General features: G+C 40.8%; 1 protein-coding gene across 1 annotated transcript in view; it reads left to right on the plus strand.

Annotated features, from left to right (window-relative positions):
- LOC125459018 (actin-binding protein WASF3-like) overlaps positions 1–25,483 on the plus strand; it is a 125,652-nt gene that overhangs the window by 91,963 nt on the left and 8,206 nt on the right. The window contains exons 6-9 of the mRNA XM_048544891.2: positions 3,242–3,359; positions 13,786–13,961; positions 19,131–19,394; positions 24,667–25,049. Of these exons, the coding sequence (XP_048400848.1) occupies positions 3,242–3,359; positions 13,786–13,961; positions 19,131–19,394; positions 24,667–25,049 (941 nt within the window). The remainder of the gene's footprint in view (positions 1–3,241; positions 3,360–13,785; positions 13,962–19,130; positions 19,395–24,666; positions 25,050–25,483) is intronic.

A 25,483-nucleotide genomic window follows, 5' to 3' on the forward strand; every position in this document is an offset into this window, starting at 1 on the left:
TTCTGCATTCAAATTCGACCTTCCAAAATGAATCACTTCACAATTCTCCGGGTTGAATTCCATCTGCCACTTCATTATACTGCCACACAGTGTACTATGAAAGAAATTCGAAATTTAAGAGTAGGCTTGTGGAGTTGGTAAAATATCATGTAAATAAAAGTGGTCCAGGTAGGAGGCCTTGATCATTCTATCAAATTATCATCAAGTTGATGGTGAATGACTTTAGTTAATCCAGAGCAAGAAACATCAAAAGGCAGGGACTGACTTAAATTGGGCAAGGGTGGAGCTGGGCCGGATAAACTAAAACAAGAGGTTCATGGGAGAAACTGCACCTGAACAATGGCTGTGTCCATCCTCGTCTTTGATGGCTTGGGTACAGTCATGGGATGTTCTCTGAAATGAGAAATGCGGGACAAACAATCCAGAGGTCACTGGATCAAAAGGGACAGAAACTAAGATAAAGAAGAATAAGTGTGCTTATGTCAGGTGGAAAATATGGCTGAGAACCAAGGAGAATGCAGAAGGTTCAGAAAGGAAGCAAAAAAGCAAATATGACAAACAACGAGGAATCATTAAAGAGAAGAGACTGGTGACCAGCATAAACGGCTGTCCCAAAATCTTCAGTAGGCATATAAATAGTGAAAGTGTAGGGCTGGTGAGACTGAAAAGGGAATTTATAAATGGAAGCAGTGTGCATGGTCGAGGTGTTAAATGAATATTTTAAACCTGCTTTTACCAAAGAAGGATATGCCACCTAGTACAAAGCAGGAAATTCTGCTGCTAGAGTGTTCAGAATTGATAAGGACAAAGTCTTGCATAGATTGTTGGTACTTATGTTGACAAGGCAGCATGGATGGACGAGTTGTATCCATGAATGTTGAAGCAAGAGGTGCAAATTGCAGGCTACTGACCATAATTTTTAGCCTTCAGAGGGAGGTGCTAGAAGACTAGAGAATTGCAAAGATTACAACCTTGTTTAAGAAGAGTTGTTAGGATAAGCCCAGCAATTACAGATCAGTCAGTTTAAATTCAGTGGTGGGAAAGCTTCAAGAAAGAATTATTTTGAATAGAATTAGTAGTCACATGGGAAAAAAAACAGTGCTAATTAGGAAGAATTGGCATGGATTTCTGAAGGGAAAAGTCCTTGACTAACTTGCTGGGGGTTTTTGGGGAGATATTAGAAAGGCTTGATGAAGTTAAACTGAACAAAGACACTTGATACTGTGCCACGCAGCAGACTTGTAAGGAAAATAGAATAAAATGGCTGTAGTCAAGGCATACAAAGGACAGAAGCAATGTGGATACAGAATTGCATTTGGAATAAGTGAGCAGTTTTGGGCCCCATTTCCAAGGAAGGATGCGTTGGTTTGGATGGGATCGAGAGGAGGTTCACCAAAATGATCCTGGTAGAGAAGAGCTCCTCATATGAGGACCAGTTGAGACTCTGGAATCTCATTGAAACTTACAGAATACTCAGAGATCTGGATAACATAGATGTGGAGATGCTGTTTCCACTAGTAGAGAAGACTAGGACTCAGTGCACAGCCTCAGAGTGAAGGGACAACCCTTTATGACTGAGGTGACCAGGAATTTTTCAGCCAGAAGAGGGGGAAGGCAGGAGATTGGGACTAAGAAACATATCAGCCATGATTGAAAGACAAAGCAAACTGAATGGTCTAATTCTGTTCCTATCATATGGTTTAAAATTGGTTGAGTGAAAGGATGGTCAATGGATTTCCTTTGGGCTGGAGGAAGGTTTGTTCCCTGGGGTCAGTATCAGACCTTTGCTTCTTCTGATATATGTTAATGATCTAGATCTTGGTGTTCAGGGGACAATGTTAGAGCTTGCAGGGACATGAAACTTGGAAGAATTGTAAACTGAGAGGAGGATGCTGTATAACTCCAAAAAGATATGTACACATTGGTCGTAACAAAGTGTGGAGCTGGAGGAACACAGCAGACCCAAAACCTCAGCTTTCCTGCTCCTCTGATGCTGCCTAACCTGCAGTGTTCCTCCAGCTCCACACTGTGTTTTCTCTGACTCCAACATCAGCAGCTCTTACTATCTCTAAACATGTTAGTGGACTGGGTGGCACAGGAGATTCAATTCAGGGAAGTGAGAGGCACTGAAGAATATTAAAGGACAGTATGAAATAGGAGGTATAATTCTTTATGGATGCAGGAAAACTGGGACCTGGGTGTATATATGTACAGATCATCGAAGATGTTAGGACAGATAGAAAGATTAGTTTATAAAACATACAGTATCCCGGCTTCATTAATGGAGTTATGGAGTACAAGAGCAAGGAGGGGATGTTGAACTTGTGCCATGCACTTGTTAGATCCCAGCTGGTGTCAATTTGTACAGTTCTGTACACCACATTATAGAGAGGATGTGATCACATTGGAGAGCGTGCAGAAGCAATTTACAAGAATGGTTCCAGGGATGAGTAACCTCAGTTATGAGGATATGTTGAAGAATTTGGGACTGTTCTCCCTGAAGAGGAGAAGGCTAAGTGAGAAGCTGATAGAGGTTTTCAAAATCAAGAGCAGGCTGATAGGGAGAAACTGTTCCTTTTCATAAAAGGAAAAAGAGAATGAGACAGTTTAGATTGAAATGACTTGAAAAAGGAGCAAACGTGATGTGAGAAAAAGCATTTTCACTCAGCAAGTAGTTAGGGTATGGAATGCACTGCCCGAAAGTGTGGTAGAGTTGGATTCAATTGAGGCATTCAACGGAGCATTGAATGATTATTCAGATAGAACTAATGTTCAAGGGTATGGGGGACAAGGAGAAGATTTACAACAGGTAATGATGTTCATTTGAAGAGCTGGCATAGCACACGTGCTGTAACAGTTCTGTGATTCTGTGAGGTAGGATTTTCCAAAGCTGAAGACATTTCACAAATTCAACTTTTATTAGAAACTGTGGCCATTATAAAATGGAATAAAAATGTAATAAAAGTATTGGACAGAGCAATGAAGTTACCAATTCTACCAGAAGACAGTTAGTGGGAAATGTATCATGACTTGACTTTTGACTTGAAGTGTAGTTGTGCCATCATGCAAAAAATACTTGCAGCATCATTTCTGCAGCATATTTCTGTTTGGGTTTTTTATTCTGAGCATATTCCTGCCCTTTGAAGGACTGGATAAAGTAATATCATGGGAATGTATCACTGGTTGCCCTTTCCTGTTTTGTAAAAGATTGTCTGTTTCACTCTTTGCATTTATGTTGTAGGGATGACAGAAAAGATGGGTTGAAATTTTACACAGATTCCTCCTATTTCTTCAATTTATGGAAGGAAAAGATGCTGCAGGCCACAGAGGATAAAAGGAAGGAAAAGCGAAGACAAAAGGTATTACTCTGAGATTATGTTCTACATAATTAATATCCCATGTACAGTCTCATTCACTCTGATTTGAAGTAGACATGGCAGGCAATAAATAATGCTGGGCAAAACTTCAAATTCCAAACCAAATCTGCAGATAGAAATAATGTGCAAGGGAATGGGGGACAAGCAGGAGATTTACTGTAGGTAATGATGTTCATTTGAAGAGCTGGCAATAGTAGATGTTAGTTTCTGGTCAATGGTAGTCCTCAGTGTATTGATAGAGGATTCAATAATGGTGATGCCATTGAATGCCAAGGGGATGTGGTTAGATTCTCACTTGAAAGTTGTCATTGCCTGTCACTTATATTCGTGAATCTTAATTGTCAATTATCACTTCAAACCTGCATGGCGTCCCGGTCTTGGAGCATTTGGACATTGTCTCCTTCAGGATCTGAGGGATTATGAGTTGTGCTGAACAATGTGTATGATTAGTGATCTTTGGATGGATATAGGTTACGTCAAGCAGCTAAAGGTGCCTGAAGGACTTCTACAGTGATGTGCAGAGACTGAGAAGATTGACCTCTAAAAGCTACAAATACCTCACTTTGTGCTAGGTATGACACCAACCAGTGGAGAGTTTTCCCCTTGATTCACATTAAATCTAGTTTTGCCAGGATTGCTCGATGCCACATAGAACATAGAACATAGAACATAGAACAGTACAGCACAGAACAGGCCCTTCAGCCCACAATGTTGTGCCGACCATTGATCCTCATGTATGCACCCTCAAATTTCTGTGACCATATACATGTCCAGCAGTCTCTTAAATGACCCCAATGACCTTGCTTCCACAACTGCTGCTGGCAACGCATTCCATGCTCTCACAACCCTCTGCGTAAAGAACCTGCCTCTGACATCCCCTCTATACTTTCCACCAACCAGCTTAAAACTATGACCCCTCGTGCTAGCCATTTCTGCCCTGGGAAATAGTCTCTGGCCATCAACTCTATCTATGCCTCTCATTATCTTGTATACCTCAATTAGGTCCCCTCTCCTCCTCCTTTTCTCCAATGAAAAGAGACCGATGTGGTCAAATACTGACTGCCTTAATGTCAAGGACAGTCACTCTCACCTCATGCTGAACTTTATTTCATTTGTCCATGTTTGGACCAAGTCTTTAATGAAGTCAGATCTGGATGGTCCTTATGGATCCAAACTAAGCCTCAGTGATTGAATTGGCTGAAAGCTGGTATCTGTGTTGCTATGGGTCTCAGGTGAAGGCTGAGATGGGTCATACATTTGGCTACTTCTTGCTGAAGATGGTTGCAAATGCTTCAGCCATGTCTTTTATTGAAAATGATGATGCTTGTGGAGCATCTTCCCCTTGTTATTTGTTTACATGCCCACAACTGTCTGCAGAGTTATTGTTGAATAGAATGTCACAAGCTGCAGAAAGCCTTACCTGCTAACAATAACTTAATTCAAACAAGCTCTACATTTCCAGTCAGCATTGTTATTCCTAACGTCATTCAAGTAAAATGATAGATTCAGAATAACTACTCATGATTTTCGCCCTTTGCTTTGGTTTCAATAAATAATCCAGAATTTTCCCCCAGAAACAGATTCTGCATGCTATTCTGGCCACATCTTTCAACGTAAGCTATTCAACTTGCAAGCAAGTTCTATACAAAAAAAAAGGTTCATTCTCCCCGTCTCTCGCTTCCAGTGATCTGCTTCCCACCCAAATGTTGGCAAAAGCTTTGGTCAGTATCTGGAGACACAGTCTGTCAAAATGTCTGACCTTGCATAAATAAAACAGGTCGGTGGCTCATGCCATTGTACAGAATGGGTGTGGGAAAGGTAGGCGTGGGGTGGGGGTTGGGGTGTTGGAGATAGAGGTGAGTGGGTAGAGCAAGGGAGGAATATTGTAGGAGATGCAGTAAACCAAATATCACAAAGTCATAAAATAAAATTTTATCATTTATATCTAACTGGTGAAAAATGTATTAAAAATAATATTGGGAATGTAGTTTCAATGTTGAACTTTGCAAGGGAGTTGCTGACTCATGAGGGAACATTGTTAGCCACATGATTGGTACAATGCTGGTAATGGTTGCTGGTCAGCCAGTAAAATCTGGGCTTATCTAGAGGTGAGATTTATGATGTTTGTAAAAGCTCCAGGGTGATCTTTTTAATTGATCTCTCAGATCCCTGAGTTGGTTACTATATTGAGCTGAGAAGATCTGTTGATTGTATTCTGAGACAGTTTGTCTGACCTGATGAGACATTTTATACCTAGTCATAGCAATGAGATGCATGACTTGTAACTTAAAAGTTAGGGTCAAATTAATATGGTTGTAGTTATAAGATGCTGAGTAGCTATAATGACTGAGAGCTTTTATTACCAGTAAACTATAGCTGGTCCCAGTTCTTAATGACGTTGTCCTGAGGGATTAAATAAACAGCTGCTGGTAATAGGCTAAGCTCCAAAGAATAAATCAGCTCGTTAAAAGTGGTTTACATAAGATTCAAAAGGTGTTGTCTCTGATATCCAAATTCTGTCATTAGAATAAACACATCAATACATCCATGCCAAATGATATCATTCATTCATTGTGATGAACTGAATCATTGACATCACTGCAGTCCAACTGAACAGTACAACTCGGGCAGCTAAATTATACTGGAAAGATACTGGAATCTCCTCCCTGCTCTTCCCTGGCCCTCTGTATTGGCAGTAGCCCACTGGAGGGAATGCCAGCTGCCCTGCATCCACATTAATAGACTCGAAGTAGGAGGCCAAATCTGGACTCAAGTAAACCCATCTGTACATTTTCACTGCTCTGGATTGCATACCTCACATGCATGAAAGGATGAATATCCTCTTTGAAAGTTACACATTGGCCAGGTATGCATTGTGAATACCTCTATGGAGTGTGTCAGGAGTATGGGTGTAAAAGTTGTTTGGTTTAGGCAGTCTCAGTTTTCCAACATACCAGCCTAGCTTCCAAATTGTTTAAGGGCCACTTAAATCTCACTTTTCATCCCCTCCAACACCCCCTACCCATCCACCAATGCTCCCCCATGCTACTTTGCATTCATCCATGCCCCCTCAGAGTTCCCGTGCCACCTAGATGCCTCCCAGTTATCGTCTAAGGTCACTAACCCATTGTGCACTATGCTCAGGGCCAAGGAGCCATGGAAATGGTATTATTTACAAGTGATTGGAGACACATCAAATCTCACATAATCTATGAAAACTTTGAGTTTAAACTGTTATTGATATTGGAAGGGGAAGAAAGTTTTCATCCTTGAGTGCCTGTTATATTTCTGAAGAAACAAGAAACCACATCAAAAAGAGATTCTGTTGTTATAGGTTTGGAAAAGTTTAAATTGTTTTTCAAGTAATTTGATCACTGAATTGAATCGTTTGAAACCCAGCCAAGCATTCATAACAGAAGCACTATCATAATAAAAGCTTCCAGCTCCACTGCCAGAATGGATATTCATTTCCATTTCAAATCATTGAACGGTAAAGCAGACTTGAAAGTCTGAATGGTCTACTTCTGCTTGTACATCTTATGGTGTAATGAACTACATTTTCTGTAATAACTTATGATGTAGTACCTATCAACTGCCTTGTTGAAATCTAAGTACAGTACTTCCACCAGCTCATCCTTGTTCACTGAACATTTTCCTTCCTCACGAATAGACTAATTAAATATGATTTACCTTCTCAGATTCTGCCTGATTACTTTGAACTCTATCTCCCTTCTATGATGTGTTTAATAATAGCTTGTGATATCTTTTTTATGACAAATGTCAAACTAACTGGCTTGTAGTTTCCTGCTTTCTGTCTGTCTGTTACTTTTCAATCTTGTGGATCCTTCTCTATGTTTAGGGAATTTTGGAAAATTAAAATCAACGCATCAATTGTCTTCTCTAACCATTTGCTCTATGACTGTGCGATGAATTCTACCAGGACTGGGGAACTTGTCGGCCAGCAGCTCCAACAATTTGCTCAGTACCACTTGCTTTTAGTAAGCGTCTTATTTCCCTCCAGCAGAGTATACTAAAGAAGAGACTTAGTCCTGTGTTCAGCAGCACAATTTGATCTTTATTCAAAGCTCCTTACCACACAGTCTGGAAGAGGTCACTGGAGACAGATTCCAAGACACTTGCCCTTTTCCAATAAAGTACAGAATATTCATACATTCCACGTTACAATGATTATATACAACATTGACATCAGTGCTTGCCTCATCCCCTCTGACCATTATATCTCTCCCCAGACATTTGCCAGCTGCATCATAGTGAGTGGGTGCTGTTTGTTACCTTGCAAAGCTGTGATTATTTATTTTCCCGAGGTCATAATGACTATAATGTTTTGCAGTTGCCCCCTTATAATGCTTTCTGTTTTCCAGTATCCTTTCACGAAGTTATCTGTTTATACCATTTATTATATGTCATTCAGTCCAAAGTGTTCATACTGTTTGTTCTTCAAACCCCCTTGCTGACAAAATAGGGCTTCTGTACTATCCACAGCCATTTATCTAAATTCTACACATTTGTTTGTTAGTTGCAGTACACCTACATGTATAATATGTAATGGCAGTTACTTAAAAAGCCTTTGATTATGGTGGGATCAGACTTTCCCTTTGACACTTTACCAAGTAACAAGTTTGCTGTTTCCCACTAAGATTCCTCTGAGGCATTTCATTATGTTATCTTGTTGCCATGAATATGAAGGCTATTCTGACTGTGGAAACAGCTGCCTCAGTTAACAATTCTCTTCACCCATGCGCAGCTCCATCATCCTCCTTACCGTCCCTTTCCTGCTTTGCAGCTATTTCTAGAATATTTCTTTCTCTATTGCAAATAATGACACAAAATAACTGTTAAATTTATCTGACATATTATTTTCCATGATGAATTTCCAATCCTCACTTTCCAAAGGATCAATGTGCACACTACTAAACAAAACGGAAATTGCTGGAAAAGCTCAGCAGGTCTGGCAGCATCTGTGAAGGAAAAAAACAGAGTTAATGTTTTGGGTCAGTGTCCCTTCCTCAGAACTAACGCTCACATTAATAACATTTTTTCTAAACATCCATAGAAACTTTTACTGTCTATTTTTATACTTCTAGTGAGCTTTCTCCCATACTCAAATTTGTTCCCTCATATCTTTTAGTCATTTGTTTTTACTCTTTCTCATATCTTGTCAAATTTTTTGACCTGTTCAAGACCTTTGCGTACCAATGTGTTTTTTTCTTTAAGTTTGACACTTCTACATTTTTAGTTAACCACAGAGATGGATCCTCCTCGTAGACATTTTTTCTTGTAATATATTTATTCTATGTATCCTGTAATATCTCCTTTAATGTCTGCCACTGCATCTCGTTGACCTACGCCTGAAACTAATTTGCTAACTCACTTTCGCTAGTTCTGCTTTCATGCCCATGGTAACTCGCATTATGTTTCGTCTTGTCCAGTGTAGAGAAGTCTACATTGTGAGCAGTGAACACAGTAAAAGTTAGATTGAAAGGAATATAAGAAAATCACTGCTTCACCTGAGACATCTGTCTGGGTCCTTAGACGGGGAGGGGGATAAAGGAGCAAGTTTAATACACTTTGTGATTGCATGAAAAGATGTCAAGGGGAGCTGTTGAGAATGACGTCAGGACCAGGATATTCTGAACAGTTCCTGTAGAATGCTGACAGTTGGGAGGGGAAGAATATGTGTTTGGTGCTGGCATTCTGCTGGAGTTCATAGAGTAGGCACAGGATGATCTTTTGCACGTGAAGACTGGTGGTTTGGAACATGAAGACATGGAAAACCCTGAAGTTCTGGGAGGGAGTGTAAGGGTGAGGTCAGACGTGTGGGAAATGTTTCGGAAATGGCTGACGGTCATTTGAATCATGGGTTGGGAGTGGGGTTAATCTCAGGACAGGAAAAGGAAAGACATGTCACAAACACCCCTGCGGAAGGCCGCGTCATTGGAATTGATTGGATAGAACCAGAGAAACTGGAAACATGGAGTGGAGTCCTTACGGGAAGCAGTGCACAAAGAAGTGTAGTCAAGGGAAATGGGAGTTTGTTTGTCGTGGATGTTGGTGAACAGCTTATCCCACAAAATGGAAACACAAAATCACAGAAGGGAAGGGAAGAGTCAGAGACAGACCAGCTGAAGGTGAGAGAAGGATGGAAATTGAAAGCAAAATTGAAGATTTTTTATGGATGAGAATAGGCAGCAGCATTGATACATACATTGATGTATCAGATAAAGAGTTGTGTTGACTGAGCCAAAGAGGTGGTGCAACAAGGATGCTCCACCTACCTCAGAAAGAGACGAGATTAACCAGGACCCGCATGTACCTATTGTGACACCTTTTATTTGGGTAAAATAAGTTAAAGGAGAATTTGTTCAAATTTCTTCTTGAAAAAGACGTGTAATTTCCCATCCTTGAATATGGAAGAATGGTCCTCTGGGGCATTGAGTTGATTTATTTTAATAAGATCCAGAGTTTAAGCCTTGCCTTTGCCTGCCTCTGGTTAGTTTTCATTACAACTGACAGCTGCAGTTGTGGTGCACTGAGCTGTAATGGGACTATGTGCAATTAATGGAGCAAATGGGGATAGATAGGGAAATATGTGGTAAGCTTTAAATAGAAAAAAAAGGGTATTGGAGTGAGTCAAAATTGTATATAGTGCTGAGATCTTAAACAAAATTGATTCCCATTCTTCATATTTATTCAGTGGGACACACTAATTTGAGTATTATTTTTTGGTAAAGAGACCTTAGGAATGAGAAGCCATCATCATTCAGTCTTCATATATCTTCTTTTGTGCACATGAAGACTGCTTTCTAGTTAGTCATTTAATTTTTGATTTAATTCTGTTCGTCCAAATAATGTCTTTCTGACAATCTGAAATTTAATTGGACAGTATTTGAATTTTAACAAAAATATTCTGAAAGCCCTTATTGCAATTGACTAGCCTCTTAACCTCTGATCCTGACTAATTACATCAGTGCCTAATAACAGCAGTTCTGGTAACAGAGGTCTATACTGCTCACCGGTGGTGCCTGGACCAGGAGCAGTACAGGGGTCTCTGATTCCTCTTCCTGTCCCTACCGCTAAGAACCACTACCAGATCAGCCATGGCACGAGTTGCTAGCATTATTAACTTTGAGATAAAAGCTTGTAGTTTCAAGTTGGATTCTCCACTCTATGTACTGAGGGAATGCTGCAATACCGGAAATGCAATTTTTCAGATCAACATTAATCCGAGGCCCTGAGTTCTTCCTCAGGTGGATTGTGCAGTGCTATTTTTAAGAAGGGCAGGGGAGTTAACTTTGATGTTTGGATAATATTTATCCATCAATCAACTACACTTAAAAAGAATGATTTGGCCGTTATGAAGTTGTTATTTGGGGGAATATTGAGTGTGCGTGAGTTGGCTTCTATCTTTCCTTTTCTATGTTGCAATAGTGGCTGCATTTAAAAAGAACTTCATTGACTGGAATTGTATCAGAGATAATGGGAACTGCAGATGCTGGAGAATCCAAGATAACAAAGTGTGAAGCTGGATGAACACAGCGGGCCAAGTGCTCCTGAAATGCTGCTTCGCCTGCTGTGTTCATCCAGCTTCACACTTTGCTATCTTTCATTGACTGGAAAGCACTTTGGAATAGCCTGAGTCCTTTTCAATAATAACATAACAATGCCTCACTAAATCACAAAACAATAACAAACTTATTGTTATGCTGGTCTCCAAATTTTTTTTCCTTCATTCAGTAACAGGATGAGGATGCCACTGGCTAGGCAGCATTTATTGTCCATTCCAAATTGCCCAGAGTCAATCACATTGCTGTGGGTCTGGAGTCACATGTAGACTAGACCAGGGAAGGATGGCAGTTTCCTTTCCTAAAGGACATTAATGATCTAGCTGGGTTTTTCCCCAACAATCAACAATGGATTCACAGTCATCATTAGATTCTTAATTCCAGATATTTTATTGAATTCAAATTCCACCATCTGCCGTTGCGGGATTTGAACCCAGGTCCCCAGAATGCCAATCCAGGTCTCAGGATTAACGGTCCAGCGATAATACCACTAGGCCGTTGCATCCCCTTATGGTCCCAATCTATACCTTCTCCAGCTTCCACAAATTGTATGTTGTTATTAGTTTAGCTCTGAACCTCCTAATCTCATTGTAAATATCATGCTTTATTTAGCAATTGCCAGCTGACTCACATGTTTGGAGGGCTCCTTGCACAGAATGTGAAGCCCTATATGTCCACTGTTTTGATGAGCGTGACATATCAAGATTCCCTGAAACACCATGCAGCCAGTGTCCCTGTGCATGTGGAAAACATGTTTTATTAGCTTATTCATTTCTGATCTTTATAGAGCAGGTTCACAGAATCGTGGAATTATTATGGTGCTGAAACAGCCCATTTGGCCCATCATATCTACATTGGTTTTCCTGGAGCTAATCCCAATTCTTCCAACTTTTCAAAGACTGGTGTTTGCTGTGTCCTGGTCAGTCGCAATTCTTTCGACTACTCCTTCTTGGGATCCCTTATCAGAACAGATCTTTGTGAAAAGAATGTTCAAGAAATTCATTAATGTTGAGTTTCTAAAAAGAATGTTTTAATCTGCCTGTGCTGTAGACTAAAGCCGCATGACTAGTGTTTGGAGCCTGCATTTTGAAATTTGTTCTTTTCCTAAAATTGTAGAATGCTTACAGTGCAGAAGGAAGCCATTTGACCTATTGACCCATGCACAGTCTCAACAAGAGCAACTCACTTATTTCCATTTCTCCCACCAACACCCCCAAACCCATGTTGTTCCTGGTACTCCTGCATTTAAAATAAACCTTTGGATAAATATCCAATTCTCTTGATTATTTTTCTAATCAGAAGTTTACAATGAACCAAAACTTCAGAAAATTAATTTTGAATGTTGTCCACTTTACAAAAAAATTCTCTTGTGGGCGATAGGAGCAACCTGTTGGGTGATGCGTGCATCCAAATGACACAGAATCCTTCGGTGTGTTTTCACATGGACTATTGAAGCACATTTTTTTTGTTACAGTGACCCGCTTTCCCCCAATGTCTGTGCTTTGCTATGAGGAGCTGGAGCATTGTGTCTGGGGTGCTGAGGCTAGTTTTGAGGACAAAGTACTGGCAACCTGATTACAGCCAGTTTACAAAGCAGAGTCTGAGGCTTGAACCTGAGAATTCTTGATGAGTTCTGCCTTTTAAAAATCATATGCTTCCCTGAAGGTTTTGTTCCACATGTTTGGTTCCAGGTTCTGATTCATTTTGACGTGAAATTGGCTTGCCTACTCAGGCAGCAAAGCAACTAGCTTTGCTTACACGAGAGATTAAATGGAATAGCGCGGCTTCAGGTCTTGAGTCAGATATTCAATTGATGTGGGAAGCTCAATGTGGAGAAAACTGTGAGCTTTTCACAAATGTAATGATTTGGAGGTGTTGCATTTGCAAGCTACTGATGTGCTTATAGCTGATAATTTGACACTATTCATCAGAAAACAGGAACTATAAGCACAGACATTGGGTGAAAGCGGGTCACTGTAACAAAAAAATGTGCTTCGATAGTCCATGTGAAAACACATCGAAGGATTCTGTGTCATTTGGATGCACGCATCACCCAACAGGTTGCTCCTATCACCCACAAGAGAATTTTTTTGTAAAGTGGACAACATTTAAAATTAATTTTCTGAAGTTTCGGTTCATTGTAAACTTCTGATTAGAAAAATAATCATAATAACAACTTATAGTTATAAGACATATAATCATAACTTACTCAGTAGGGAAGATATTTTATAACAATTACTGGCATTCTAGACAGTCTTTATGTGTATGAGGATAACCAAAAAACCTTAGTGAAATTTATTCCAGAGAAAGCTAAGTACCAAAACCAGTGATATAAAAATTCTTTGTTTTATTGGAACAAATTTGGTTGTTCGTACAACTATAGTGTCAACTTTACTTCCCTAAAAAGCTAATGTTGGACCTTTGCATTATACTGCATCTTACATGTGCAGTAAAAGTATGGACAGTACCAAGTTTTCTGTCTAGCAACTGCTGATTAACAGGAAACAAGCTATGAAAACACACCCACAACATGAATGTGTCTGCTAATGTATCTTAATACCCACGTTCTTTCATGAATAAATGACCATTTTTAAATTCCAACTTCCCTTGGGCCCAGAAGTCACAGCTGAACTCCCAGTAAATGTAATTACGCCTTATGCATCCTTGCTTGCTGAGTTATCACCCAAATAGAATTTTACATTAGCCTCGTTTCATCCCCCTTCCCACTTTATTCTTCGTTCAAATCCGACCCATTGAATAATGCTCAGCAGAATGGAGGCTGTGTTGTTTGATAATTTCTGAACGTTTTGCTTCTTTTCACTAAGGAACAGAAACTGGTGGAAGATGCCACTCGTGAGGTGAAGAAGGTTCGTAAAGCTCGAACCCGACGACCAGAGTGGGATGTGATGGGACGCGATAAAGAGTTTCGAGCTGATCACAGGTTTTCTCCGTCACCCTATCACATAGCATCTTCTGAAGGATCAGTGTCACCTGATACCAGGTACAACTCTTCCAGGTTAATAACAGGAACTTATACACCTCCGCTGGGTTTGCAACAAACAACTGCACCTCCCAGTCACGAACCATTTCAACTCCCCCTCCCATTCCTCAGACGACATGTCCATCATGGGCCTCCTGCAGTGCCACAATGATGCCACCCGAAGGTTGCAAGAACAGCAACTCATATTCCACTTGGGAACCCTGTAGCCCAATGGTATCAATATGGACTTCACAAGCTTCAAAATCTCCCCTTCCCCCACTGCATCCCAAAACCAGCCCAGCTCTTCTCCTCCCCCCACTGCAGACCAAAACCAGCCCAGCCTGTCTCTGCTTCCCTAACCTGTTCTTACTCTCACCCATCCCTTCCTCTCACCTCAAGTCGCACCTCCATTTCCTACCTACCACCTCATCCCACCTCCTTGACCTGTCCATCTTCCCTGGACTGACCAATCCCCTCCCTACCTCCTCACCTGTACTCTTCTCTCTACCTATCTTGTTTTCTCTCCATCTTTGGTCCGCCTCCCCCTCTCTCCCTATTTATTCCAGTTCCCTCTCCCCATTCCCCTCTCTGATGAAGGGTCTAGGCCCGAAATGTCAGCTTTTCTGCTCCTGAGATGCTGCTTGGCCTGCTGTGTTCATCCAGCTCCACACTTTGTTATCTTGGATTCTCCAGCATCTGCAGTTCCCATTATCACTAATAACAGGAACTCCCTGTTTCCCTTTTTCATTTGTTCATGGGGCGTGGATGTTACTGGCTAGTTCAACATTTATTGACAATCTTTAATTCCTTTTGAGCAGGTACTAGTGAGCTTCATGAACTGCTGTAGACCTTGGGTCGTAGGTGCACAAGGCTTTTAAGAAAGAACTTCCAAGAATTTGACGCAGCAACACTGAAGAAACAGTGATATAGTTCTAATTTGGATGGTGTGTGACTTGAAGGAGAACTGTCAAGTCATGGTCTTCCCATGCATCTGTTCTAGGTGGTAGAGGTCATGATTTAGTCAATTATTGGACCATTGGATTAGCTTGGATATCATTCTGCAGCAGTGGTATTCACCCCAGATTGTAATTTGATTGTTAATTCAGTGTACTACAGTATCTCATCCTGATAGCCAAGGAACTTTTTGAGGCTAGTTCATTACCATGCTAGTTTGGCTCCATCAGCAAATTTGATTTTTTTTTTACTTTTTGACTTTTGAAATCAGGCCATTTATTTAAATTAGATACATCAGTGTTCCCAGTGAGCTCCATGTATGCAGCCAGCCTTCAGAACTCTTTGCTCATATAACTCCTCAGTGATGTTTCCTACTCTTCTGCCAAGCTTTTCTTCCTTTATCCTGATCTCCAACAATTTCTGAGCTGAACTCATAGTCTCTGTTTGAAATTCAGACATTTTTTTAAAGTCAACAAGCATCAAGTTGAGATTGCCACAGTCTGTTTGAGTTGTCAGTTCTTTGAAGAAGTTGAGTGGGGTCTGCCTCATGATATCTCCACCAAGCTGATAAAATGTTGAAGAACAGGAAAGTTTGCCGATATCTGCACTAAGATGTAGGAGATGGGTGAATGACCCTTTATTTGGAAAAGAAAACATGTCTACATCAGGACCACAGGCTATAGTTATGTAACACATTTACTGCTGGCAGAATTGCCAATAACAATAGAGCAGAAATAGAATTATGCATGAGATAAAGAAATAAATTTCTGTTGGGTAGACTGGTTATATTAGACAAAAATAAATTTTATTCCTTGACTCATTCAAGATGATTAACATGACATTTCCAAAAGTCTTTTTAGTAGCAATGGAAATTATTTAACATATATAATAATTATTTAATACTATTTAATATTGTGAATGTAATAGCTTGAAGAATGCACATAGTGTAGTATTGATCACTGAAAACCAGAGCAATAAGGGAAAATGGTGGGCAGAATCTCTGTTGTAAGCTCTTGTTATGATCGAAAGAATTTTCGAGGAAATAAAATCAAAAGTATAGAGGAATGAATCTATATACATAAAAGCAAGTCAAAATATTTTGATGTTACTGCTGTTAGGTTGCATTGCATTATAAACATTCAATAGTGATGAATGTCAGAATAGCGAGAATGATGATTTAGATTTGCAAGAAGTATATTAATAACTGAAAGCTTAAGAAGGTCTAAGAAGATTTCAGGAAATGATTGTAGGCCGCCACTGCATGGTACTTTGCTTTCCCATACTGACAGTGAACACATTCTGGTACGAACAGAAGTCAAGAACTCACTGCATATTCAGTGAACTAGTAAAATCCAGCATCAAGAACAAAGTGCACCAGGCTGTAACGCTACTACTTCAAGGCATAAATTAGAAAATTGGCCTTTGATAGATCATTAGAGAATAATCAGGTATGGGCATTGAAAACTACACACACAACATTGCAGACTATTAGTTTATGATAAAGAACAGTCCATGGAGTTTCATAAAGTAATAATTGTGTATTTGAAAGGTTAACAAATGAGAGAGTAATTTCCCAATACTCTGTATTCATAACCTTGGAGATAGAGACTGCCTAAGCAAAGTTATCAGCAGGAAGTGCAAGATGTCTTGGCAACAGAAGGAACAGGATAGAACGGAAAATCAGCAGTTGCAACACACAAGATAAGTAATAAAATTCAGAATCAATCACATGGCTGTGTAAACTTATGTATGTTACGACTTGATTAATAGCCACTAAATAAATAGATTAAACATAGGGTGTGAAATTGTCTTATATGGTATAGCTTTTAGCAGTGCTGAGGAGGTGATGTAATATGCTTCATGTTTCCTTTGTGCTGCTGGCCACTTGATGTGTGACTGTGTGACATTCTGATGTGCCTTAGCATTTGCTAGGAAACTGTGAATGGATGCTGTCCTGACTTCATGCAGTCCAGGTCATGTGTGATGTGACCCAGAATACCTCATTTGGAGAATGCTTATATATTCAATGCATTTTTCCATTAAAATTTAGAGTAAGGGTGACCTGATTTGAAGTGTTTAAAATCCTGAATGATGTTGATGAGTTGGACATGGAAAGGATGTTTCCTGTGTGGTTGGTCTGGATGCAAGGAGCACAGTTTGGAAATGAAGGGTTGCAATTTTAGGACCGAGGAGAAATATTTCTCTCGAGTGCTATGTCTCGTTAGAACTTGCTGCCTTGGAAGGCGGGGGGTGCAGGGTCATTAAATATTTTTAAAGCTAAGATAGATTAGACAGGCGAATCAAAGGTTATCAGAGGTAGCTGGAAATGTGGAATTCAAAACACAAATCAGCCATGATCTCATTGAATTGTAGAGCACACTTTGGGGTGCTAAACTGCCTAAATATGCTCCTTTATACTTGTTCTACATCACTCTGCATACAAGAAGTGATAAATTGCTATGTGACGTGTCAGATGCTAATATTGTAGGTAAGGGTTTTGTTGGAACTTTTTCTACTGCAAAGTATCTGGAAGCACTTTGAACTGTTATAGACTTTTTTTAATGAGTTATTAGACTTGAAAACCAGTATTGTTGCATTCTAAAAATAGGGTGGGTCAGAGCGGCATGTAGAGAGGTAGCAGTGGTAGTGTCTCTATGTCTTTCACAGGATGGGGAGATGAAGTAAAGATTTTGGAGAGGGAAACCTCTGCGTTGTGTCCTCTGCCAACTTATCTGGAGCTGACTGGCCAACGCACCCACCATCTCAGTATTCATACCCATCAGCATTCTCCTGCATGCCAATCCATTGAAGCCCTCATCTGAGTTTTCTGCAAGAGTGCCGATCTGCCACTTCACCCTCCACTGAGCTAGCAGTGGAACCACACTTTACCAGTTGCATGGCTGCAGGCCACTTGTGCCCAGATGAGTCACAATGTGGTGATCTTAACTTTTCCCCAGACTTCAAGTTTTGTGCAGTACCATGGTGGCTGAGAGCATCAGACGAAGTGATCGGACCTTGCTGTTACTCTCTCTCCCTCCTCCTCTTAAAGCTGCTGTGTCTGGGCAAGCAGCAATTTCCAGTTGTTTGAAAAGCAGAAGTTTAGAAGCTTTAGAAGTTTAAAAGAAGGAGATCCGTGGTCACAACATCAGTATCTTGCACATAATGTTGACAGCAGGCTGAGAGTGAATTGGGTATTGAGAAAGGGTAAACAGCATGGACATGCCATTGTTCTTTGTGGTCTAACTGCCCAGGAACACCTTGGGGCCATGCCATATCTGGCCATATGTGTTCTCTATTGTTGCTCGAGATATCCTGCTGGTTCTGCTTTGCCCCTTATGTGTTGTGTCTCTTGCTCTGTAAGAGGGAGAACAAAATGTCAGTGATGGTATCAAGTTGGATTTGGATGATGAGTTTGCTTGAGCTGAATGGAGTACATGTAGAGGCAGTGATTGATGGATGTGACACTGGCAGCATTAGTAAGTATTGTGTAGGTGAGGTGGTTAGGTACACAGTATAATGTGTTTAAAACAAAAAGGAGTGCAAATGCTGTAAATCAAGAACAAAAACAAAGTTGCTGGAAAATCTCAGCAAGTCTGGCAGCATCTGTGAAGGAGAAAACAGAGTTAACCCTTTGGGTCTAGTGACCCTTCCTCAGAACTGGGCAAGAGAAGACGTGTAAGTATGAGGCAGCATTGTTACGAGGTCTTCAGGGTAAGGCTGTTGGAGTTGAGCTCACTGCATCACTTGATCCCACTCCCTTCTGAAGGTGTCTATCAGGGCCTCTCAGACCTTTGCAGAGCCATGGACGTTGCTCCTCCCTACCTGAACCGCTGAGTCCTGCAGCACTGCATCCATCAGTCTAGAATCCTCTTTTCTGTCCTAGAATTCACTTGCAATTAATTATACCAGAGCAGTATTTATGTACAACTTTCCTTTATGATGTAAACTGTCTTTAAGATAAGCAGCATGCTGTACCATGTGATTGACAAATAAAATTGCCAATCCTCTTTCTTCTGCACAGAAGCCACAAGTGGCTTGGAGGATCAGAGATTAGTGCAGGAGCTGATGGCTCTTTGCTACATTAATGCAGATAAACTGACTGTGGCAGAATCACATGAATCGCATCTTGATCTGCAAAGAGTAAACCGTACACATACAACACTCAGCAATTCAGTTGTTTTATTCTCCAACAGTTCCCACGAACATAGCATTTTCTTGTATTTATTTTTTCTACAGGTCTTATGCGTCTGATGTTGGAGAGCTTTCATATCCTGCTAGCCCCAATCATCCAGTTCAACAGTCAGCTGTCTCCATTTCTTGTGTAGCACCTGATAACAAAGAGCTCTTATCAGCTGTAACCCAGGCACAGGATCGTGCATACAGACTACCTGCCACAAACGTTCGGCAAGCCTCACTTACCAGACCACAGCAGCCCCACCTGACACAGCCTACTGAAGCAACACTGAATGGACCAAGACCCCAACTAGTTAAAGACTACAGGTAGGGATTAATACAACGGAAATATGATTCACTAAGCATTAGAGGAAAGGAAAGATCATACCTTTGACTCTTCCGTTTGCTTGATGTTTTGTCAATGAGAATTGCACTTTGAATGATAGTTTATACTATTTACCAAGTCAGGAGATGCTGAGAAGAATTAAATTATATTTTTCCAACTTCTAGGTACTGCCCCAATCTAGTTAATATAGACACATTCCGTGGGAAATATATTTAGATCAATTAGAGATGGTCTACACTTGTAAAAAATTTCTGCCGACAGCTTTTGTGTTGTACCAAAATTTAGGGAATCAAGTTGTAAATCTCAAATATGCAATGAACAATCTCTTTATCCTGAAATATGGAAGGCAGGAAGAACAGATTTATTCAATTATAAGTGCCAGAACAGTGCTTCCCTTGACTCTGTGTGTAAAAAAAAAATACTTTTTGCACCCTCTGCCCTCTTCACCTTCCTATAAATCTAAGGAGACATATAAGAAAAAGAGGAGGGGGTGTAGCACTACTAATCAGAGAGGGTATCACAGCTACAGAAGCTTCCATTGTCGAGGAAGATCTGCCTACTGAGTCAGTGTGGGTGGAAATTAGGAACAGCAAGGGAGTAGTCACCTCGTTAGGGGTTTACTACAGGCCCCCCAATAGCAGCAGGGAGATTGAAGAAAGCATAGGTCGACAGATTTTGGAAAAGTGTGCACGCAGTAGGGTTGTTGTAATGGGTGACTTTAACTTTCCTAATATTGATTGGAACCTCCTTCGAGCAGAAGATTTGAATGGAGCTGTTTTTGTAAGGTGTGTTCAGGAGGGTTTCCTAACGCAGTACGTTGACAGGCCGACGAGAGGAGAGGCCATTCTAGACTTGGTGCTCGGAAACGAGCCGGGGCAGGTATCAGATCTTGTGGTGGGAGAGCATTTTGGTGATAGTGACCATAACTGGCTCACATTCTACATAGCTATGGAGAAGGAGAGGATAAGGCAAAATGGGAGGATATTTAATTGGGGAAGAGGAAACTATGATGCGATTAGACATGAGTTAGGAAGCATGGACTGGGAGCAGTTGTTCCATGGTAAGGGAACTATAGACATGTGGAGACTGTTTAAGGAACAGTTGTTGGGAGTGATGAGTAAATATGTCCCTCTGAGACAGGCAAGAAGGGGTAAGATAAAGGAACCTTGGATGACGAGAGCGGTGGAGCTTCTTGTGAAAAGGAAGAAGGTAGCTTACATAAGGTGGAGGAAGCTAGGGTCAAGTTCAGCTAGAGAGGATTACATGCAGGCAAGGAAGGAGCTCAAAAATGGTCTGAGGAGAGCCAGGAGGGGGCACGAGAAAGGCTTGGCAGAAGGAATCCGGGAAAACACAAAGGCATTTTACACTTACGTGAGGAATAAGAGAATGATCAAAGAAAGAGTAGGGCCGATCAGGGATAGCATAGGGAACTTGTGTGTGGAGCCTGAAGAGGTAGGGGAAGCCCTAAATGAGTTTTTTGCTTCTGTCTTTACGAAAGAAACGAACTTTGTAGTGAATGAAACCTTTGAAGAGCAGGTGTGCATGCTGGAATGGATAGAGATAGAGGAAGCTGATGTGCTGAAAATTTTGTCAAACATTAAGATTGACAAGTCGCCAGGCCCGGACCAGATTTGTCCTCGGCTGCTTTGGGAAGCGAGAAATGCAATTGCTTCGCCACTTGCGAAGATCTTTGCATCCTCGCTCTCCACTGGAGTCGTACCTGAGGACTGGAGAGAGGCAAATGTAATTCCTCTCTTCAAGAAAGGAAATAGGGAAATCCCCGGCAATTATAGACCGGTAAGTCTCATGTCTGTCGTCTGCAAGGTGTTAGAAAGGATTCTGAGGGATAAGATTTATGACCATCTGGAAGAGCATGGCTTGATCAAATACAGTCAACACGGCTTTGTGAGGGGTAGGTCATGCCTTACAAACCTTATCGAGTTTTTTGAGGATGTGACTAGAAAGGTTGATGAGGGTCGAGCTGTGGATGTGGTGTATATGGACTTCAGTAAGGCATTTGATAAGGTTCCCCATGGTAGGCTCATTCAGAAGGTCAGGAGGAATGGGATACAGGGGAACTTAGCTGCTTGGATACAGAATTGGCTGGCCAACAGAAGACAGCGAGTGGTAGTAGAAGGAAAATATTCTGCCTGGAAGTCAGTGGTGAGTGGGGTTCCACAGGGCTCTGTCCTTGGGCCTCTACTGTTTGTAATTTTTATTAATGACTTGGATGAGGGGATTGAAGGATGGGTCAGCAAGTTTGCAGACGACACAAAGGTCGGAGGTGTCGTTGACAGTGTAGAGGGCTGTTGTAGGCTGCAGCGGGACATTGACAGGATGCAGAGATGGGCTGAGAGGTGGCAGATGGAGTTCAACCTGGATAAATGCGAGGTGATGCATTTTGGAAGGTTGAATTTGAAAGCTGAGTACAGGATTAAGGATAGGATTCTTGGCAGTGTGGAGGAACAGAGGGATCTTGGTGTGCAGATACATAGATCCCTTAAAATGGCCACCCAAGTGGACAGGGTTGTTAAGAAAGCATATGGTGTCTTGGCTTTCATTAACGGGGGATTGAGTTTAAGAGTCGTGAGATCTTGTTGCAGCTCTATAAAACTTTGGTTAGACCGCACTTGGAATACTGCGTCCAGTTCTGGGCGCCCTATTATAGGAAAGATGTGGATGCTTTGGAGAGGGTTCAGAGGAGGTTTACCAGGATGCTGCCTGGACTAAAGGGCTTATCTTACGAAGAGAGGTTGACTGAGCTCGGTCTCTTTTCATTGGAGAAAAGGAGGAGGAGAGGGGACCTAATTGAGGTATACAAGATAATGAAAGGCATAGATAGAGTTGATAGCCAGAGACTATTTCCCAGGGCAGAAATGGCTAGCACGAGGGGTCATAGTTTTAAGCTGGTTGGTGGAAAGTATAGAGGGGATGTCAGAGGCATGTTCTTTACGCAGAGAGTTGTGAGAGCATGGAATGCGTTGCCAGCAGCAGTTGTGGAAGCAAGGTCATTGGGGTCATTTAAGAGACTGCTGGACATGTATATGGTCACAGAAATTTGAGGGTGCATACATGAGGATCAATGGTCGGCACAACATTGTGGGCTGAAGGGCCTGTTCTGTGCTGTACTGTTCTATGTTCTATGTTCTATGTTCTATTTTCCCCAGTTAGACACTGATGCCCACCTGACTGCCCATTGGACATTGAATTTACATACCCTTTCACCCTTCTCTGCCATTTCAGTTGCCACCATGTTCACTATCTGATCACCAGTTATTCCACCCTTCCAATCACAGCTACTTGGTCTCCTGTGTTGTTTGCTCTTTCCCTTCCCACGTGTTCCTTCCTCACTTAGCTTGAGATCTTCTGAAATCCTAGTAACTTAAATAATTACGTTTCACTATCAAGCTGCCCATTACTCGCTGTTGGTTGCTAGCTCCATGAAAATGAGATCCAAGACCAAAATCATGGTGCCTGTGAACTCACTATTTAAACATAGCGTTAATATCTGCTCTCTGCCAAGCTGAAAAATGAGCACACCTGAATTTTTAGACATGGATTTCTTAGGCTCATTTAAGCATATATGTATGTTAATCTCATTAGTTACTTTTATATTATGCCCCTCAATTCTTTCTCTCATCAGAATTGTCTCCTGCACAAATTTATGTCTTTTGTTTCTGTGGCATTCCCTGCTAATGTATTCATTTTTGAAATGTGTGGTCCTTCTAACCTAATAAGGGAGCAATGTTGTATCTTCAGAAAAAAATTCTCTTACAAATTTGAAGTCTTTTATCATTAATCTAACATTATTTAGGCACCATAGCTGAAGCAAACAAAAATGGGCCCAGAACCCAAATAAATATGGGATCAAATTTAATGGTGAGGGAGGGCAACTCTAGTTTCAGAATTTAATATTTCCTTGTATTCCTCCTTTACAATATAATATGAATATTTATCTCTAACTGTGCTGCTGCAAGTAACTTTATTGAGATCATGCCTAGTGCAGAAGTGTTTCCCTTTTAAATTTGAACATAACTGAAGATCTGACATCATGTTTATGCATTATATTCTCCTGTAAGTGGAGACTTTATCATCCAAAAACCAGTTTTTAAAAAACAGTCTTTGCTTTCAATTGCTCGCTTCCTTTGAATTTCCTAGCCCAGAAACTGATGATACCAGAGGTGATTTTCTTTGGAGGGCTGCATTATACATTTATTTTTCTAGATTGACCCAGGTGAATCTTCCAGCATATTTGCAATCTTTATGAACTTGTTCCCTTCCATCTGAGCCCACGTTCCTATGTGCAATCTGCCTGATTAACAAGAGTTAGCATTTTCTCTGCTTCAGGTGTAGAACTGGCTCTTTTTATCACTTGTCCTCTGCCTCTCAGATGGCCACAGACCATCTAATAACATACTGCTATGCATTGAGGATGTATTAATTGACTTGTAGGGAAGCTTGTAACCCAATCGCCAAATGCCTTCCTCTGCCCTCTTCCCCTTGGCAATGCAAAGCACATCAGACTTACAAGTCTGTGTAGAATGGTTAATTAGCTATCTTTGATCCGAGGTCTTCATTTTAGAAGTAAATGGACAGCATCAGCAAACTGTTTACAATCTGATACCTGTAACACATTTCTCAGACTTAAGGAGATTCAGGGACTACTGGTGGTATACCACTGCCACCATCTTGAGATATAAATATCTTACACTTCCTCAGCAAAACAATCCAAGTCAAATGGCACAGAGTTACTTGGCAGATGCAGAACAAGTCATATGATCCTTCCATTTACCCAAAGTTTAAAGTTACAGTCCCAAAATATGATAATTTGTATCAGCATCATAATTATAATTGGGTGCTTCTGGTTATGTAAATCATACATTCATAATAATTATTTAAAGTGAAATTGACCATTTTGTTTGAAGTATCAGAAATTCAAAGTGTAATTTGCTTTGATTCTTGTTGAAGTAAAAGTTACGAAATGTGAAATCTTGTTGGTAACTTCTTCACTTGAATTCATTTGGGTAAAACTTCTTACTTTATTTATGGTTCCCAATTGTGATCCTAATACCTGCAATAGTATTCCTCCATCAAAGTGAGCACAACAAGAGTTAAAGTTCAGTTGAAAAATAGTAAAATACCCTTTCCATTTCTTTCACTTTTATTGTAATTTTCTCAGTCTACTCTACTTCCTTGGTGATATTTTGCGATCAAGTAAATGTTAACTAATATTTCCACTGTTTGGTTTTACAGTGCACAGCCAGTGCAGTTGGCAGAGTACTATACACCACCTGCCCCTGCGCCTCCTCCTCCACCCCCTCCCCTCATCCCATCAGCCCAAACAGCATTTGACAGTCCGATTTCTGCAACTCCACCTCTTGCAGTCAGTTCAGTGGCAGCAGTGGGCCGCACGTATACCCCTTCCCCTCCCCCACCTGCACCTCCATTGTCTTATACGCCACCACCTCCTGGTCCTCCTGCTGCACCCCCTCCTCCTCCACCTGGTCCACCACTTTTAGCCACTTCTCCACTGCACGCTGCTTCGCCACCCACTGCAATTGAAATAAAGAAAGCCCAAGCAACTCTGATGCCAATTAGTGATGCTCGAAGTGACCTGCTGGCTGCTATTCGAAGAGGTAAGTGATATTTCGTTTCAGAAAAATTGAGTTATGGTGGCTCAGTTGATTGTTGGTCAAGATTCATATGTATACCTCTCCCACAGGTCATGGCAACAGTGTAGGACGTGCATCGTTTAGTGTTTTGACACAGCCTGATCGTCTTTTTTTTTAAACCTTCTTTACTTAAAAAGAAATCACAGCTCAATATAACTGTTGACTTTGACATTCTTTGCTTTCTTTCTGTTTGAGTTTTAATGTTTTAGCTTAGATTGTGAATTTGAATGAATTATCACAGAAGGCACCTTGGCATTATTGAATCTGACAGTTCAGTTCTTCTATGCCAACTCTGAATTTCCTCATAATTCACAATGAGTATCATCTTCACTCCTACCTTATAATTATCTATCATTATTAAAATTATACCATATATTTTTAAATTAATGTGCTTTTCA

Source organism: Stegostoma tigrinum, chromosome 15, assembly GCF_030684315.1.
Source record: "Stegostoma tigrinum isolate sSteTig4 chromosome 15, sSteTig4.hap1, whole genome shotgun sequence".
Taxonomy (NCBI): Eukaryota; Metazoa; Chordata; class Chondrichthyes; order Orectolobiformes; family Stegostomatidae; genus Stegostoma; species Stegostoma tigrinum.